A 19,681-nucleotide genomic window follows, 5' to 3' on the forward strand; every position below is an offset into this window, starting at 1 on the left:
GGGTAGAACAGAGACGTAGTCGTAGAACACAAACCGTTACTTTTCAGGAAACAGAAAAATAGAACCTGTGTTCCGATATATACATCCAATATAATTATTATATAGTCAAAACAAGCTCATGTTAACACCTTGCATTGCTTAATTAAATATTTATACAATTCACAGACATACTTAACCACTTTCAACTTGGCGTCCCTATTTTAGATGTTTAAAAAAGTCACAACTTTTCCAAAACACCCATTAGTTCATGAAAAGAAGGAGATACAAGGTTTCTTCCTGACAGAGACGACATAGCGTGCTCTAGACTAGAGCTCGTTAGCTTTGCCTGTGAATCCTCCAACAAACTTGTAGTATCTTCAAATGACAAGACTGGTAAAAATGTATGAACCGGTTGCAACTATAGCTAACCAAGAGTATTTTCTAAAATAATAATGAAGTGTGTGCGAAGAACAGCTGTGTGTGAAATAATATGAATGAAATTGCTGGCCAGCATATTAATAGGTGTTTCTAGTACGGTACTCACCTCTGCAGTCAATGTCTTGGCAGTAATCTCCCTCTGGCGTGCATGTACTGAAAGAACAAAACTCATCTCATCAATCTCACGTAACCACTTTGTGGTTAGAGTAAGTATCACAACATTGCGTGTGCATGTGTATGTGTGTGTGCGTGTGCGTGTGCGTGTGTGTGTGTGCGTGTGTCTCACCATTGTTTACACTCCCCTTGGAGCCAGGTGTCTCCCACACTGAGCTCCCGGTCGTCATGGAGACAGAGTGGGGGGCAGCGCCCCGGGTCACATGGTTTGTGTTGAACTTCCTCAAACTGGCAGTCTGCTCCCGTGGAGTCTGGAACCAGTGCCCTGGCAGACGACACAATCATGACCACAGTGGGTTACTGTTCACACTTCAATTATTTCAGACAGAAGTCCATACCACATTAACATACACACATTAACATACAAAAACAAAAGAGAAACAACATGGGGGAAAAGGATAATAGCAAAGCAATTAAAACAAAACAAAAGTACTAATTATTTTAGATCCGGTGGCGGGTTCGGTTCGTCGTCTCTTACCTGTACCGAGTCCTCTGGCCCTGCCCACAGGTCGTACTGCACGACGCCCAATTGGACCATGAACTCCAGGAGCAGGTGGGCTGGCAGCTGTGATTGGTGCAGTGCAGCTGTCCGTCAGAGCAGCTGCAGTTGTTGCAGTCCACCTGGTGCCAGCTCCCCGCCGCCCAGCTCTGTCCCAACGAGTCGATGCAGTCACACTGCCACAGCTGCACACACACGCCATCCTGCTGCAGTTGGCCTGGACACGCACACACACACACATTTGTTTATTTATGTCCACATAATGAGAAGTACAGGAATACCTTGTACAAAGGACATAAACACTGCCAGCGCAGTTTGACAGTAGTGGGAGAGCAGCCAGTTACAACAAGTGCACGGACGGCAAAGCATCGTTACATACAGTACAGCTGACATGTCGGACACAGGGCAGCAGACATAAATCATGGATAAAGGAAACAACGCCTCCTCCAAATTGAGCGGCTTCCTATAATTGGCTGAAACTGAGCAGCACCTCGCTAACTGCTTGGCTCTCCTTTTGTAAAGGCCGGCCATTTGTAAGCCCCTCACAACCAATTTATGCACATGCCCTAGGCTGCCAAAAGTTTACATCTATATCCTAGCTGCATGAGATGGTCTGCACTAGCTGCTGATACTTCAGCACTTTGGTTAGAAAGGCTTCCTCCAGGCTATAGTCAAAGGTACAGCCGACCTCGAGAATGAACACACACACACACACACACACACACACACACACACACACACACACATGCACGCGCACACACGCGCGCACATCACGTTTTATCATACTATGTGATGTCCTTGATGTATGGAAATAAAACTTGGTACAAGACTAATTTGTTCCCACTGCACCGGAGAGCTGAGGGCCTCGAGCTTTATAACTCTCTAATAAGTGTTAAAGAGGGTCATGACTCTTATGTTAACCATGTAAGACATTAGTTTTTCTAATAATAAATGTGGTTGAGTCCAATTAGCATCGACGCCCCTAGGCTTTGGAATAAGTGGCAGTCACTGTAACATACTGTAGTGTAGCCTATATCAAAACAATGCACATAATGGACAGAAATGGACTTTATTTTATAGACGTGCCCGATATTCTGTAATACAAATTGTATCACAGGACATCGGGCACATCTATTACAATGCATTGTGTGACAGATCCTCGGGTCAGGCCAACCACTCGGATAACGGCTGATTTACAAAAGGTGTCATTTGTCCTGCGGTGAACAACAGATAACATCTGGACAGTCAGAAGCATCAGGCTCCAGTTACGCACGCACGCACGCACATACATACATAAACGAACGCACACAGATAACAAAAGCTTATCTGTTTAATAAAGGATTTCGCTCACAGTACCCATAGGGGACCACTGTAAAACACAAGCACACAAGTTTGTATTAAAGAAAATCTGTATTTTAGGATGGCAATGTTATGAAGGCCATTTTCTCCCTTTTTTTTTATTGTTGCGATTTTCATCATGATCTACAGGCTCATAATGCGTCACGCCATGAGATGGTAGACCTGCTATTTTCGGTGCTCGACACAGGCGCAACCCCAACCTGAATAATTTCATAATAGTAAGCCTAAATCTAAATTATTATGCTTTTCCCATAAAACTACCATTTATCTTGTGAGGACCAGAACAATATTATTCCTCAAAATGTCATTTTCTCAAATTCTACTATACCTTTAGGGCAGCGGCATCCAGGCTGACAGTCAGCGCTCCCCTGGCATTCTATGCCCTGCTGGAGGTCAGAGCAGCGTTGGGGACACTCGTTGGCACACACATCAAACTCCTGTCCCGCTGGACAACCCTTCTCATCTGTGAACACACCGGCAAAACCATCCATTTATTCAACACTACACACAATCACAACATCGCATGCATTAATTATGCCGCATTCATCGTCACACCAGCTGTAGGCTTTGGCTGCTGCTTGTACAATTACAGTCTCTCGACACAGTGGAATTCTCAGTGTTAAATCTGCAATCCATTAATCTGGATAAGAAATAAATTGGGCCGAATGAGAGACGCTGCGCCTCTGACATGTTAATGCCAGGAGAACCTGTTTCAAACCAGTGGAGATTTTGCGTACGGCCAAATGTGGGCACTAACCACTTAATCTTACACCAAATCCCTTTGACAGAATAGCCAATCGACAAGCTGAGCTATTTTTGGTTAAATGTTCCCCCCAGAATATAAATGCTGGGGTTCAAGTGGTTTGGTATTATATTCTATTCCCTCCACAACTATCTGCCCTCACACTGGCATTTCAAAGACGAATTTAAGGCTGATTTAGAAAGGTGGTCCCCTGTTCAATTACTTAACTACAAGCACTTCCTATTAAAATTCCACTTAAGTATTTCAAACAATTTGACCTACAGAGTAGTGTATACTGTGGAAAGAATAGATGTGAGAATTCAAAGGATTCTGCCCGGCAGCAACGGTGTGTGCGTGTATTTGTGTGTGTGTGTGTGTGTGTGTGTGTGTGTGTGTTGTGCGTGTGCATGTGTGTGTGTGTGTGTGTGTGTGTGTGTGTGTCTCACCACAGGGTTTGGTGTTGCAGGGTTTAACCTGGTTCTTCTCTCCTTCACACTTCCGCCCTCCGTTCTTGGGTGGAGGACTGGAGCAGGAGCGAGTGCGGATGGAGCGACCGCCACCACAGCGCTTGTCACAGCGAGACCAGGGACTCCAGCGAGACCAGCCTCCGTCCACTGTCACACACACATCATCATCATCATTTGTCAAGGCTAAATCTCATCAAATGGTTTATCTGTGTCTTAAATGACCGAATGCAGAATGGGCCTTGATATAGGTTGAAAAGCACCGCTCTGTGCCACACTGACCTTTGCAGGGTCTGATGTTGCAGAAGCGGTGCTCCAGGTTGCCTCCCAGGATGTCCTGGCACCAGGTCCCGTTGGGCCCCGGGCTGTGGAAGGTCCTGATCCTCTGCTGCTGGCCCACTCCACAGGACCGAGAGCAGGACGCCCAGTCCCCCCACTCTGTCCACGAGCAGTTCCTCTGGGCGCAGTCCGGCCCCGTGCACGCGTCGCCTCCGTCTAGAAACACCCCCAGAATTTGGCCCAGACATGAATGGAAAATGGCTTCTATAGGCTGCCGCCATTATGTGGACTGCCCTACCAAAACCTCTTAAGCCGCTGCGGCGGCTGTCACACCTCATGAACAGCTCTCAGCGGGTAAATGGGGCTGGTCAAGGTCTCAGGTTCCAACTCCGATATTTGGGGTTTAAGAGGCTAAAGATCTCTACTACGCAAACTCAAAACTAACCGAAAAGCATGGCTGACCTCAAAATACAATTGTGCATGGTTGAACCACTTGAACGTGTAACTTTGTAAGATCTACAAAAGCTTGTAGATCTGCAATTATCTCACATTTTGCGTGACACTGTCATACAACAAAGTATAAAATACAAGGTAAAGAAAGAAAAGCAGGTGTGCTTCCTCTGGAAAACTGCCCCATGCACTGCCCAGTGGGTGCTCAGCTTTAAATAAAACGTAACTGATTGATTTAGCAGATTTAATCTGCTCTGAAGAATAAAACATGATAAATTTGCATCTGAGCCAGTCTTGCATCTGCCAAAGAACGGCAGTATTTTACAGTGAACACAAGAGCAGATATTTACCAGATATCTCCTGGTCTCATTTGAATAAATCCCCAAGAAGTACACACTAGACTACACTAAACCCAAATGACTAAATAAATCATTGCTGCAGGGCATAAACCTTCTATCTCCATATTTCATCTTTTAATGTTTTTCGTAGATGAATTAAGAGAGTAGCACAAAAGTGGTGACAATTGCCAATGTACATGCTCACATGTGACTGACGTATTGTGAGCTTGTAGATCAGCCATTTTCACAATTTAAAATGTTTTTAAAATAATAATTAAAAAAAGGAATGGTTTTGCACATACAAGGTTTTCACCCGACTGCGACAAAATGAAACAGCAGCCGAGTACTTATCTCTGCTGATGAACACAAACACAGAATCAGTTCCTGAGATAAACAAGCCACCTCACAGTACCATCCACGGGCGATTAATACCATGCTTACAGGGCAAAGCATTTCATTACACAGATTACATACCCCCTTCCGACCTCCCTCCAATGCTATAAAACTGTGAATAATCATTCTTCTTAAATGGCAAAAGGCCCATCTTTACTGTATGCCAGGTTCTTCGAAAAACCAATTTTCCGGGGGAAGTTTGTCAGTGAGACAGCGTGCCTCCGGTGTCACCTGCTCCCGGACACTGATCATGTCTATTGGCACAGTTAGAGGTGGCCTTGCTCAAGGACACTATGAAGGCACAGAGAGGTTAATGAGAGGATACAGGGCGCTTCTCTTTGGGTAAGCTCATGCTGACTTTCCAGTCCCAATTCTCAGTCCTTTGCGGCTGCCATTGTCACTTTTTTTTTTTAAGATTATTTTTAGGCAGGTGTTACTGTATTAGCAACGGGAGACGGGAAGTAGAGGGCAAAGGAAAGATATTCAACACAGGTCCCAGTAATCTCTCCAAATTTGTCCAAGTGATGCAGACTGCTCCAGGGCAGATTATAGAGGTAAAACAGCTCCCCTCTCTGCAGTCTATTAATGAGCAGGCTACACTAAGACATGCTCAAAACAATTTCAGAGACATTACCCATGATGTTCTGCATGAGGATTATTTATGAATGCGCTCTCGTAGAAGGTGCAGGGTACCCAGCTTAAATAGATGTAAATACTCCGTTGTACCATAGGTCACAATGCAAAGCGGCTATTTTTGCTATTAGTCAAAATATACAACAAAGTATATGGGGGATTATAAACTGGTTAAAGGGATAAACCACCATTGGTATTTTGTTGTACCTGTGCACTGTGACATGTTGTATAGAGGTTGTACCATGTGCACTGTGACATGTTGTATAGAGGTTGTACCTGTGCACTGTGACATGTTGTATAGAGGTTGTACCTGTGCACTGTGACATGTTGTATAGAGGTTGTACCTGTGCACTGTGACATGTTGTATAGAGGTTGTACCTGTGCACTGTGGCATGTTGTATAGAGGTTGTACCTGTGCACTGTGACATGTTGTATAGAGGTTGTACCTGTGCACTGTGACATGTTGTATAGAGGTTGTACCATGTGCACTGTGACATGTTGTATAGAGGTTGTACCTGTGCACTGTGACATGTTGTATAGAGGTTGTACCTGTGCACTGTGACATGTTGTATAGAGGTTGTACCTGTGCACTGTGACATGTTGTATAGAGGTTGTACCATGTGCACTGTGACATGTTGTATAGAGGTTGTACCTGTGCACTGTGGCATGTTGTATAGAGGTTGTACCTGTGCACTGTGACATGTTGTATAGAGGTTGTACCTGTGCACTGTGACATGTTGTATAGAGGTTGTACCTGTGCACTGTGGCATGTTGCAGACCCTCTCCTGGTGGGAGGAGCCAGAGCAGGGGGGCTTGACACAGCGGCGGTGGCGTGACTTCAGGGCGGGGCGGAGGGCGTCGCTGCAGGTCCTGGTGCAAGGACTCCATGACGACCAGGGAGAGAACCCTGCATCCTCATCTGGACACGAGACAGAGGGAGGATGAGACAGACTAACACCTAGCCTGACACTCCTTCACTTCATTATTCGGACTGAAAGCCCTCCCCCCACGGCAGCAGTTTCTGGAATGGGCGTTGTCAAAGTGGCAGTCTTCGGCGATTGGTTCATACCAACCAAATCAGAATATTAGGAAAGCAGATGACGTTGTTGTCAATCATTGGCTATGGCTAACCCGGTTGCTAACCAAACAAACACAGCCAACGAGCGCTACTAGCATGTAAACAAAAGTGGTAAAATATGTCGGACGATGATGTTTCTGTAAATAAACAATTTATCATACAGGTACAGTACCGTAGGTCGATTTAATAGCCAGATTGATATGGTCGCGAGTTACCGCAGTGGGGGCAGCCATGTTTGTTGTTTGACGTGTTGAGTGACGAGGCTGATGGCCAATCATTTGCTGCCGTAGGGCGCAGTGTCACCAGACCTGAATCGCCAGGACATTTATTTTTTTAACGGTAGCGATTCAGAATACCTCAAAATTGTACTTAAGTAAATGTACTTAGTTACTTTCCACCACTGGCCAGATATGACAGAAAGCTGTAAGGTGACTGACAGCAGTGGGAGGATGAAAGAGGAGTGGTATCTTACCAGGCGTTGTAGGCTCGTCCGTGGGAGTGACGATCACTGCCAGCCGCAAGAAGATAAAAAACACATTAAATATGATACATAGTTTCTAAGGTCTGCAGGCTAGAAGTACTTAGAGTAAAGTGAAATGTATCAACTCGGCCACACGGTTAACCTCTGATTTACTATTATTATTTTAATATTTTACAGAAGCAGCAAATTACATTTAAAGCTGTTAGCTGTTAGCAAGAGATACATGTTTTAGTGCCAGTTCCCAGCCATTGAATGTCATTGCAATTTACACTTTCGGCATTTAGCCGACACTTTTATCTAGAGTGACATACAACTAAGTGCAAGATTGGAATAAGCAGAGTAAGCACGAAGTCTAGTCAATAAACAAGGGAAATTAAAAAAATCACATACGTAGAGTGAAGAGAAATGAGTCTGCATTTAATGACTGCAATGGGGGGTTTATTCCTGTTTGGGAGCCAGGAGCGAGAATAGTGTTGGCTGTGTGGAGCGTTGTCCAGTGTGTGTTTGGGAAGGTTCGGACATAATTAACTGTGTTAAATTACCTACTGTACTGTAAGTGAGTGGGAAGGGTTGTATGTCTTAAAGGTATCATTGCTTTGTATTCAGAACAGTGGGTACAGAACAGTTATATGAATGTATGGCATTTTAATCGGGTGTGATGGGCTCAAGAGTTCAATCCCTTACTTGTATTAGATTGATAAAATCTAAAATGTATAAATCTTTAATGTTATTTACTGTTCCGGTTATATGTGGCGCACACCAGTGACACCACACACATATCCACGCGCGCACACACACACACACACACACACACACACACACACACACACACCTGGACAGTCAGGGGTCTGACAGTAGGTGGTCTCCTGTCGCTGTCCCAGGCAGTCCCTCCCTCCGTGGGCGGCGGGCGGCCGGCTGCAGCCCCGTGATCGTGTCTTCACGCCCAGGCCTCCACAGGACAGGGAGCAGGACCCCCAGGGGCCCCAGGAGGACAGGCCTCCGTCCACCGGACAGTTCTCCAAGGAACAGTTCCATCTGCCATGCTCACACCAACTAGAGATGGGGATGATGGGAGATGGTTGGTCTTTTATCTCCTGCATCAGCATCAGCATCATCATCTATATATTATTAGTGTGGTTCAATACTGTAATTGTAACACTTTATTATTATTGTTAACAGAATTGGCATTGGGTGAGACGTCTACCCACATCAGCTTCTTATTGGGGCTGCAACGATTGATTCCTTCTTAACCAATATTCTATATTAAACACATTTCTTATTTATACTAGACAGCCTACACGGGAACAATTCAAGTTGTAAATGCATGCCCAACGCAGTTATACAACCAGGTTGCATCCGTCTGTCTGTCTGTCTGTGTTCCATGTATGCCCCTACACCTATTGTACAGTATGGGGAGTTCCGTGTCAGGTATGCCCAAATATGGAGTAATCTGACGTCATATTGATCACGTGACATTGTTGACCAGTGTTGGGTGTAACGGTGTTACAGTATATAACGGGGATACTTTTTGGGGTAATGGTGCAGCTTAACGAGTTAGTTTTGCAATTTAGTAGTTAGTTACTCAGATACGTTTCCCTGTTCATTTTTTTGGCAAGATTAAAATAAAATAAAGCCCCGACTCCCACAAGTCTTATTCCTCCTTCGTCCTTGTGTGAACGCATCCTGAAGCGGTATGAATTATCTGGTTAGTTTATCTTCAATTAAATCGATTGCAACACCTATTCAGTAACCACACCTGCGAGCTGTGCTAACGGTACTATTTTTAAACGTGTTGAAGGTAAATACAGCGGTTAATTGTTGTTGTTGTCTTCTTCTCACCAGGAGCTGCAGTCGTGGACCAGTGAGTCTCCAGACTGGAGCTCTGCTCCCTCTGAGATGTTCTGACGACGCAGAGACGAGACAGGTGTGATGGACACGCCCTGCAGAGAGGTCAGGAACGCTCTGTCCACCAGACATGGGCATTCCTAAGGAACACACACCACACCACACCACACACACACACACACACACACACACACACACACACACACACACGAGACGTTGTTTTAAATGCAGCAATTTCATTCAACAATGCAGTAATAGAGACAGGCTTCAGCTTCAGTCAGCTTCTTCAGAAGAGGCACTCAGCAATGAACAAAGATCAGTAAAGACGTTCTGAGGAACTTCACTTAAAAGCACAAACCATGAGAAAGAGAGAGACACACACACAGTCACACACACGCGCGCGCACACACGCACGCACAATAGTCTTTGTAGTACATCAAATAGCGAAAATAGCAGTGACTGCAGTTGTGAGTCAGTTAGCCGAGGAGCCAATTAAAATGTGACCGTCCCTCTGGCATCTACAGAGCCGATGCATCCCTCCAAGTTATACTGTAGGATTGATGTTGCTCGGGTTACGGCCCGGGAAAGATTCTTGGAACCGGCTCTTTGCAAGTCAAGTGGCAGAATACTGTTCAGTACGCCTTTAAAATACTCCACACTTTAGACACAATCCATACCTAAGAAGTAGGTCAATGTGTGTTATTGGGGGTTCTTGCCATTGGTGGACTTGACCCATGCTGAGTATGAGTATTTTAGCCTATAGTACAGTATCTGTTCCCGGGCCCGGCCCGCAGCTCTGGGCTTCTAGATGATCCAGGGTCAGAACCCACCTGTAGACAGAGTCCATTGTGCTGGTAGGTTTGCAGGGGACAGTGGCAGCCCTCCTCACAGCCGTCTGAGTAGCAGGCCTCCTTGCCGCTGACCTGGGAACAGCTGAACGGACAGCCCTCGCCGCGCTCGCACTCTCTGTACAGCCTGCCTGGGGGACAGCCCACCTCTGCAACACCAACGGACAGACATGTCACGTCACAACGCAAGACAGATAGCAGCGCCGTAAGGAATCAGATTAGTGTCATTATTATGAATAGGGCCGACTATGTCTTTTTTCATTTCTATCTATTTAACGCCGGCGTCACCCCAGACGCCTCCACGTTGAGATAAATCAACGTGTGAGTTGGCAGAATGAGAGGGTGGCAACCGTATTTCACAGGCCGCTCATCGGCCGTGACTAATGACGCAAATGACAGTATGAGATGAAAGTAGTCGGAGCGATGAGGGAGGCGTTACTGAAGAGGAACAGCTAGGGGGAGGATGGAGATGAGCAACTACATTATATGAAGCATAGAAAGGAAATTAAAGACAGAAAAATTTTAAGAAGAAATATTGAAAGAAAGAAATACTGAAAGAATACTGAGATAAAGAAATACTGAAAGAAATATTGAAAGAAAAATTGTAAGAAATAAATATTGTAAGAAATAAATACTGAAATAAATACTGAAATAAAGAAAGAAAGAAAGTGAAAGAAAGAAAGAAAGAAAGAAAGAAAGAAAGAAAAATAACCTATCTTTGTGTTTATTCAACATTCAGCATGATCACAGGTTTTAAAAGAGGTGCCATTAAAAACACTGAATTATTTTGCCGATCACAAATATAAAAGAAAGAAAGAAAGAGTGAAAGGATGTGTACTGTAAATGGATGAGTGAGTACAGTACAGTACAGTATGTGCTGGGTGGTGTAGACTCACCGAGGCAGACCTGGCTGTTGCAGGTCTTACTCTGCCTGCTGAGGCCACCGCAGGGGGCGGCGCTGCAGACACGAGAGCGGAACTGCACTCCCCCGCCACAGGTGACCGAACACCCAGACCACTGTGACCAGGACCCCCACGGACCTGCCCCCGAGTCTGACAGGAGAAACACACACACGTTAACACCCTGACCACTGTGACCAGGACCCCCACGGACCTGCCCCATCTGACAGGAGAGAAACACACACACACACACACGTTACAGAACACCCAGACCACTGTGACCAGGACCCCCACGGACCTGCCCCCGAGTCTGACAGGAGAAACACACACACGTTAACACACTGACCACTGTGACCAGGACCCCCACGGACCTGCCCCGTCTGACAGGAGAGAAACACACACACACACACACACACACACGTTACAGAACACCCAGACCACTGTGACCAGGACCCCCACGGACCTGCCCCCGAGTCTGACAGGAGAAACACACACACACACACACACACACACACACACACACACGTTACAGAACACCCAGACCACTGTGACCAGGACCCCCACGGACCTGCCGAGTCTGACAGGAGAAACACACACACGTTTGGATGAGCCACCCATCGACTTCTCTAATATACAGCAACCTTCCCCGTGTTTCTTCACTAGTCCGATCCAGAAGAACACAGTTTACTGGCCACTGCTACAGAGCTGATCATGAGGTTATATCAGTTTACTGGCCACTGCTACAGAGCTGATCATGAGGTTATATCTTCCCTTCTTCTCTGGAGTCCTGCCTCAAAGCAGACCAGAGGTACAAAACTGTCGTTCCCTGATGTCATCGCTAGGGACACATGCATCAGTAAGCAGGAACTGGGGATGGCAATGAAGGACCAAGAAGTCTGGCATGGCATTGTGAAATCCATGATCTCGACCGCGGTCAAAAAATGATGATGATGGGAGTAGAATTGTTTCCGTTATGCTTTATTTGCTTTACTCTCTATTCTGTTGACTCGTCTACATGCGCACCGCGTCTTTGGCACATAATTAATGTGATGGTGATAGGCACTCATTATTTCCACAGTTGACCTCTCCCTTAATGAGGGCCAATTAGTGTCACTCCACACATTCATTGCTTGGGTTCAGGTCAGGCCTGGATTAAAATACACGGTGGGAAAAATACAGAGACTTATCAAAGACAAACGTTTTTCACCAAAACAAGATGTTCACATCAGGCCAGGCTGAAATTCTGTTTCTGCATTAGCTCGGTAGGCAGTGTGTGTGTGTGTGTGTGTACGGTGAAAGACCTGCAGCGTACCTGTGCAGGTGTGTGCGTTGCAGTCTTTCTGCTGCTCGGCTGCGCCCAGGCAGCCCCGCCCCCCGCTCTGAGGGGCGGGGTTGTCACACTGACGCTTCCTGAAGTGGACTCCGCCTCCGCACGGGCGCGAACACTCGGTCCAGCCGGCCCATTGGCTCCAGCCGCCGTCGACGTGGCAGCCGGGGACCGACTGGCACTGCAAAACCCCCGCCTCACATGTGCTGGAGGAGGAGGAGGAGGAGGAGAAGAGGAAGAGGAAGAGGAAGAGGAAGAGGAAGAGGAGGAGAAGGAGAAGGAGAAGGAGAAGGAGAAGGAGAAGGAGAAGGAGAAGGAGAAGGAGAAGAAAGGCAAACAAAACATGGTAAAGACAAATGAAGACAACACTATCTGAAAAATGACCTTCAACTACGCCCAAATAGTATGTCAGTATGCAGGCCATCAATGTTATTATGACCTGAGATCAGATTCTAAAAATGACAGTTTTCTGAAAAAGCTATGTTTCTATGTCAGTCGTTCTTTGATTTTTCAAAAATAGCAGACCTACAAGCTCGTAGCGCGCCACTCGGTGGCACGCTATGAGCTTGTAGATCTGCTATTTTTAATAGCTAAAGCATAACATAATGCTAACACCAAAAGGGGTTCCCGCAAAATGGGTTAATGTCACCCACTCAAGATATTAGTTCCAGTGATTTAGCAAAACCCGTGAGGATAGTGCAAAATGCCCCCCCCTAATAACTGGCAAAAAAAGGTTCCATTGATTCAAGGTGGAATATAATCGATTGATTGACACGGCGGCCGAATGGCTACCGCGTTAAGTGGTCTGATGGGTGGGCCGCGATCTCTTTCGAGATTTCCAAGTGGGACCTATGCTTATAGGTCTGTAACTGTACACTGTCTGTGACTACGAATGGAACCTGAATGGTCCTTGTTTTGGTCCATTTGCGGTGCGATTTTAGTGTCCCATGTGTGGTTTAGTGTAGCGTACCAGTTTTTACAGTCGCTAACGATGCTGTCTCCTGGGTCTGCGTACTGCCAGTCAATCCCTCCAGGCCACACCCAGGATGCATTGTTGAAGCTTAGACCATCTTCAGACAGAGAGAAGGAAGAAGAAAGAATACATTTACTGTTAGATGTCGTGCTAAAATATTGTCATGTCAATTTACTGTAACTTTTATTTAGCACGCAGATAAGGGTAATCTAATTCAGTGTTTATCAAAGTGGGTTTCCGGGGACTCCCAGGGGTCCTTGAAGGGGTTCCCCAGAATGATTGATGGACCCATACAGGTCTGTAACTCTGACGTGTACAAATGGAACCAGTTGGTTTCATTTGTACACTGTCAAGAGTTTTGGCAGGCCACAGACAAATGCATAACAAACTGAGGGGTCCTAAATTAGAAATGTCTGAGAACCCTAATTGGCATCAGTCAAGCTAACATGTAAATGGTAAATGATGCATTTATATAGCGCCTTTATCCAAGGCGCTTTACATAGATTGTGCATTATTCACGGTTCACACACACATTCATACACCGATGCCGGAGGAAACCATGCAAGGCACCAACCTGCACATCGGGAGCAATTAGGGGTTCAGTGTATTGCTCAAGGACACTTCGACACCAACTCTGGGAGAGCCTGGTTTTGAACTGGCAACCTTGCGGTTATACCATCCAGCCAACTCTACCCCTGAGCCACCGCCGTATTTTTGATCTCTTTTCAGCCAGACATGTAGGATAAAGGAAACGTCTGGTATAATTTACCGTCGGCGGTGCCGTTGTGGTACTTGCAGCGACACTCCTCCCTGGCCACACACACACCGTCCTGCAGAACCGCGTCACCGGGGCAACCGCAGGTCCGCTCGCACCCCGGGGGGTCCAGGCACTCCGTGTCGCCATGGAGATCCGAACACGAGCGTGGACAGGGTTTCCCACAAGGCCAATCTTCCTGTCCGCCGCCGCAGTCTGCAGAGCACAGGGTGAAGTTGACTTATCCCATTCTGACCTGAGATCAGATTCTAAAAAATGTCTTCTACATCCTGACAGTTTTCTGAAAAAGCTATGTTTCTATGTCAGTCGTTCTTCGATTTAAAAAAAATAGCAGACCTACAAGCTTGTAGTGCACCACTCGGTGGCGCGCTATGAGCTTGCAGATCTGCTATTTTTCAATAGCTAAAGCATAACATAATGCTAACACCAAAAGGGGTTCCCACCCAAAATGGGTTATACAGCTGAATAAATGAACAGCGAAAATTGTTCTTTTATTATTAGATTTTGGAAGGTGTTGGGGACCTTATGCGAGGACCTTATGCCCTTGGCTTTCTCTGGCCTGTCCAAATAAAACTGCCCAGTTAATGAGCTGACCTGAGCAGGTGGTGACGTTGTCATGGCAGCCGCGGCTCTGTGTGCTCTCTCCGTGACAGGGAAGACCTCCGAAGCGAGCGGGGGGGCTGTTACAGTGCCGGACGCGCCTGGACGAGCCCTCGCACGCCTCGCAGTCTGACCACGGCGACCACACGCTCCATGAGCCGTGAACTACAGACAGAGAGCGATGAAGAGAGACAGAGACACCGACAGTGACATACGATGAGATAATGAATTATGAAACACAGGGTAACTTGTGTAAGGAGGAGAGAAGAGTGACACGGCAGAGCAGATGAACAAAGCAGGTAGTAAAGAGGAAACAGCAGGATAAATTATTAGTCACAAAAGTCGGGGCAGATCCATCTTGATCACATGACTATAGAGATAATGTGTACCGATTTGCCTTCGACCTGGCGGGGACAATAAAGCGACAGAGAGGCAAAGACAGACAGATACCAGAAAAGAAAGGATCCAGTGCAATGATAATAGATATCCTGGCTGTCGCAGCACGGAGAAAAGCCCTGTAAAACCAGCTGGGGATGCAGATCATTACTACATGTGGCACTCATTTACACAAACACACTCAAAGTACCACAATGGGAATATGCTAGTTTTGTGTACAAATATGCACTGTAAATATAAACCAAGTCAATGGCATGGGTCATAAAAGGCGTGTGGGTTTTGCCTACCAGGACAGAATGAGATGACGGGACAGGGCTGTCTCTGGATCTGAACCCCGACTCCGTTGTGGATCTCGTGCTCTCCTGGACAGGCCTGACCTCCGGCCCTGGGCTCAGGACATCCACAGCTCCTGTAGCGAGACACGGACTCCGCTCCACACGTCCTGGAGCAGGGCGTCCAGTCCGACCACTCACACCAGTCACCTGGCACTGGAGATGGTGGGGTACACGGCACACATGGGGAAGGTGGTAGATGAGACAGAATGCTCCTATTGTCCATTAGCATTTATTGAGTGACAGAAATACACATAGCTACAAGTGGATGGAGACACTCATGGAAATGAAAGACAAAGCCCACTCAAACACATGATGGAAAACGTCCAAACTAATAGCTACAAGCGGATGGAAAGCGATAATGTCTCTTTGATGAAACGGACAAAGTGCACTCAAAAACCATCTGTTATGTTGAAGTACTGTACCAATGAAAATGTAGCCATTTAGGTTTTGTCAAGCTAGCCAGCTAAAGTACATGGTGACAACAACTAAGAACTATGCTCTGCTCAGGACTGGAGGTGGTAATAAACCAGATTCTATTTTTTTAAAGCATTAGATCAACAAGCAAACAGCGCTTTGTGAGCGTGTACAGGATGTAAAAAATGTAATAAAATTATGTGGTACTTCCCCCTTCAAGGCGTGGTTCTGATTATAATGAAACATGCCGTTACATTTTCTGTTTTGTATGTAACATTATGGCGTGTGTGTGTGTGTGTGTGTGTGTGTGTGTGTGTGTGTGTGTGTGTGTGTGTGTGTGTGTGTGTGTGGACTCACCTGGACAGATCTCACTGCTGCAGTTGAGCCTCCCAGCCTCACAGGTACTGAAACAAACACCACACAATAATTATAATAAAATATTATTGCAGTTCTTTTCCCCTCATAGCTTTCTACTTTTCCTGTTGATCCCACATTCTTTCAATCCTTACAGTGTGTAGTCTGTAGTGTACACATGCACAAGTGTAATGTATTGGTGGACTTTACAGGTGTGTGTGTGTGTGTGTGTGTGTGTGTGTGTGTGTGTGTGCATAATGTGCATGCGTGCGTGTAATCCTGACCAGTTGTTGCAGCTGTCGGGGGCCGCGGTGGTCTCTCCCGGCTCCAGTCTGAGTCCAGAGGTGAGGTCCAGACAGGGACAGAGGTCTCTCTCCACACACAGCGTCCCGTTGGCCGACAGGACCTTGCCCTCCGTGCAGTAACAGCCTGCCTCACAACGCCACTCACAGTGCTGCATGGGACGGACGGGGACACAGTCACACCATGGACCACATCTACTTAATCCTTTAAACAACGCCACTCACAGTGCTGCATGGGACGGACGGGGACACAGTCACACCATGCACCACATCTACTTAATCCTTTAAACAACGCCACTCACAGTGCTGCATGGGACGGACGGGGACACAGTCACACCATGCACCACATCTTCTTAATCCTTTAGACCCACTGAGTCCAAACAGTGGGTTCGGGACACATTTTTATGGGTCCCTTTCTTTGTTTTTTTTGTTTCCTACGTTTTGATTTTAATTATTTCAAGTAGAGAAAAAAAAAAGAGAAAAAATTATCCCACACCGTCTTCACTTGAGTTTAGATGTATTGAGCAACATTTCGGTCGTGCCTGCCTGATGAATGCCTGATGAAGGTCTGACGACGAAGCTCAATAAATGAAGTGAAGACAGTGTGCGGGATAATTTTTTCTCTACTTCTCAGTTCCAGTTATCCGACGCACCTGTCCATTGTAGGTGTGCAGAAGGACTTTTTCTTATAATTATTATTATTTCATAACATTTTCAAAGTAAATTAATTAAAAACAAATTCGATGATATTTTTCCTCAAAGTATTTTCATGAATTAAGTCAAAGAAACTCTGTTTGAAAATAAATGTCTATGGGCTTTTTACTATGACGTAGTAGTGGGTGCCCCCCCCCCCCACACAAAGGTAAAGTAACAGCTTTGGAGATTCCGACAGAGATGCTACAGAAGGTTGTAATGGTACTACTACTTACTGCCAGGTCATCACAGGAGCGAGGACAGGAGGGCCCACAGCTGCTGAACACGGTCCCTGGGACCTGGGAGCACGGGGGCACTGAAACACACACAGAGAACATAGCATGTCACTAGCAGGGGTGGTACAGCTAGGAGAGCAACACAGACTTGTCAAAATGTCAGTTCTACTCCCCCCGGTCAGGTGTAAAGGAGCAACTTGCAGGACACTCAGGCATGAAGGAAGCATGAGTTCAAGTCCGTTGCTCTCCCCATGTCCCCCATATATGGGGACAAGGTTGGCGGAGGGTGTGTAGAGCGCAGGATCACATTAGATAATTGACACACGGGTGAAAAATGGGTTACAAAATCGTCAGTTCTGTAGCCATCCTTACTATATACAACTGAGTACAGGCACGCACTTACGCTCATGGTGCCTCATGGCGCAGTCACGCACTTACGCTCACGGCGCCATTACAACAGACGTAACACCACGCTCCTGGCGCCGTCAACGTCAACAGCGTACCTTGCTGCTCAGAATCAGAATGGTCCGGCCCCACACCACACTTCCACCGCCAGCGTCTCTGCCTTAACTTCTGACCAGCCTTCTCGCATCTGAACACTCGTTCGTACATTCATTCATTCAGTCTTTGCATACCTGGGCAGTGGTCGGTGTTACAGGCTACGACCTCAGTCCCCAGGCCTTCGCAGTAGTTCCCGTCCCCCTCCGGAATGGGACGGTCACACTCTCTCCTACGGCTGCGGACGCCTCCGCCACACGACTTGGTGCAGTCTGTCCAGTTGGTCCACTGTCCCCAGTCCCCGTCACCTGGAGGACAGACAAGACCACATGACGCTCAGTCACCAGCTGCTTGATGGCTTCAGTTCTAATGTTGATGTTCTATGGCCTCCCCGCAAAGGTGGCACATGGCTGACTGACTGACCAACATTTGAATGGTATCGTATTACGTTTCATTGTTGTCACAACGCCAAACGTGAAATATTGTATTATATATGTTTTATCCTTGCTTCTGGTCAGACTTAAATAATGATAACTTTTGCAAATTCATTAGCCATTTTAATAAAGGCTTTTCACCTTCTCATACAAGAGTGCCTTGGTCGTGTCTTTTTTATGCATGGTATGCATTGATTTCCTTTTGGGAAATATAGACTGATGGACTCATCATTAAAATGTTGAATAATACGTGTGTGTGTGTGTGTGTGTGTGTGTGTGTGTGTGTGTGTGTGTGTGTGTGTGTGTGTGTTTGTGTGTGTCACTCACGGTCACAGGGGACAGACACACAGATCTGATCCTGGCGGTGGGACCCCGGGCAGGGCAGGCCTGGAGCAGCCGAGTTGGGACAGAAGCGGTACCGAGACCGGAGACCCGCTCCGCACGACACCGAACACTGACCCCAAGGAGTCCACAGTGACCACTGTCCCTCCACTGGTGTGGGGGGAGGGGTTGAAGAACAGAGATAAAGTATTAATAATATATCACTGTCAGTTAGTGAGATACACCTTGTAGAACATTGTGACAGGGATAGCAGTAGCATTGTGACAGTTGTTGATGCATCCGTTTCTCTTACCGTTACAGTTGAGTTGAGTACAGTTGGTCAGCTTGCCGCCTTCACAGGTACTGTAAATAATAATGACAGGGGCGGTAAACATCATCACGTTTACCGTTTACACAAGCACACACACATGCAATGCACAAGAGCTTTGGGCTAGAGAAAATAATGATAAATAAATAGGCTTAGTTTATACACTTCTCCTGCATAATAATGATTATATCTTTTCGAGGGGCGCTATAGCTAGTGAGGACAGAAAAGTGAAGACGCAAATTGTGATAGGCCGGAATTACATTGTTGATGATTTGATTGGCTGAGCACGGAATGTGATGTATATGATGATGTGATTTTTTTCTTCTGTTTTTCTAACCCTAACCCTCTTTATACAGCTAAATAAAAACTATTAAAAAACTCATGTGATTATAATCCAGATTAGCCTACACACCGAAGCCTGCAAAAAAAATATGTACTGGTGGGATTAAAAGTAGCAGTGGGTAAGTACAGCAGTACAGTATGTACTGTATGTACAGTTTTAATTACCAGTTGTTGCAGTCTATGGTGACTGTGGATCCAGGCTGGTACTGCTGCCCATCCACGTGGCACAGACACTCCGATTCCAATACACACACACCATGCTGCGCACATGGAGACATGAAAGGTTAGTGCGTGAGCGAGCGTGCGCGTGCAAACTGTGCATGTGTGATTGTAGATCGAATCAAGCTCAGCAGGTGAACAGTGACCCCTTGTGGTTGAATCATTGTATTTCCACAGTGGGGTCTCCAGCAAAATGATTGATTAACACGCCTATAGTAATTCATTTTCAAGGAGA

At 46.3% G+C, this 19,681-nt stretch overlaps 1 protein-coding gene across 1 annotated transcript in view; it reads right to left on the reverse strand.

Annotated features, from left to right (window-relative positions):
- The window catches only part of sspo (SCO-spondin), a gene marked incomplete at its 5' end in the record, with an annotated part of 98,623 nt that overhangs the window by 35,844 nt on the left and 43,098 nt on the right, over window positions 1-19,681 (reverse strand). The window contains 24 exons of the mRNA XM_080793802.1: window positions 524-570; window positions 704-856; window positions 1,070-1,307; window positions 2,778-2,912; window positions 3,638-3,805; window positions 3,938-4,144; window positions 6,503-6,667; window positions 7,299-7,334; window positions 8,140-8,360; window positions 9,147-9,292; window positions 9,983-10,149; window positions 10,897-11,052; window positions 12,212-12,432; window positions 13,197-13,296; window positions 13,969-14,169; window positions 14,569-14,739; window positions 15,258-15,458; window positions 16,077-16,123; window positions 16,358-16,527; window positions 17,305-17,384; window positions 17,940-18,110; window positions 18,564-18,728; window positions 18,871-18,920; window positions 19,393-19,487. Of these exons, the coding sequence (XP_080649928.1) occupies window positions 524-570; window positions 704-856; window positions 1,070-1,307; window positions 2,778-2,912; window positions 3,638-3,805; window positions 3,938-4,144; window positions 6,503-6,667; window positions 7,299-7,334; window positions 8,140-8,360; window positions 9,147-9,292; window positions 9,983-10,149; window positions 10,897-11,052; window positions 12,212-12,432; window positions 13,197-13,296; window positions 13,969-14,169; window positions 14,569-14,739; window positions 15,258-15,458; window positions 16,077-16,123; window positions 16,358-16,527; window positions 17,305-17,384; window positions 17,940-18,110; window positions 18,564-18,728; window positions 18,871-18,920; window positions 19,393-19,487 (3,511 nt within the window). The remainder of the gene's footprint in view (window positions 1-523; window positions 571-703; window positions 857-1,069; window positions 1,308-2,777; window positions 2,913-3,637; window positions 3,806-3,937; window positions 4,145-6,502; window positions 6,668-7,298; window positions 7,335-8,139; window positions 8,361-9,146; window positions 9,293-9,982; window positions 10,150-10,896; window positions 11,053-12,211; window positions 12,433-13,196; window positions 13,297-13,968; window positions 14,170-14,568; window positions 14,740-15,257; window positions 15,459-16,076; window positions 16,124-16,357; window positions 16,528-17,304; window positions 17,385-17,939; window positions 18,111-18,563; window positions 18,729-18,870; window positions 18,921-19,392; window positions 19,488-19,681) is intronic.

The sequence above is a fragment of the Protomyctophum bolini genome (assembly GCF_963924005.1).
Source record: "Protomyctophum bolini genome assembly, chromosome: 21".
Classification (NCBI taxonomy): domain Eukaryota; kingdom Metazoa; phylum Chordata; class Actinopteri; order Myctophiformes; family Myctophidae; genus Protomyctophum; species Protomyctophum bolini.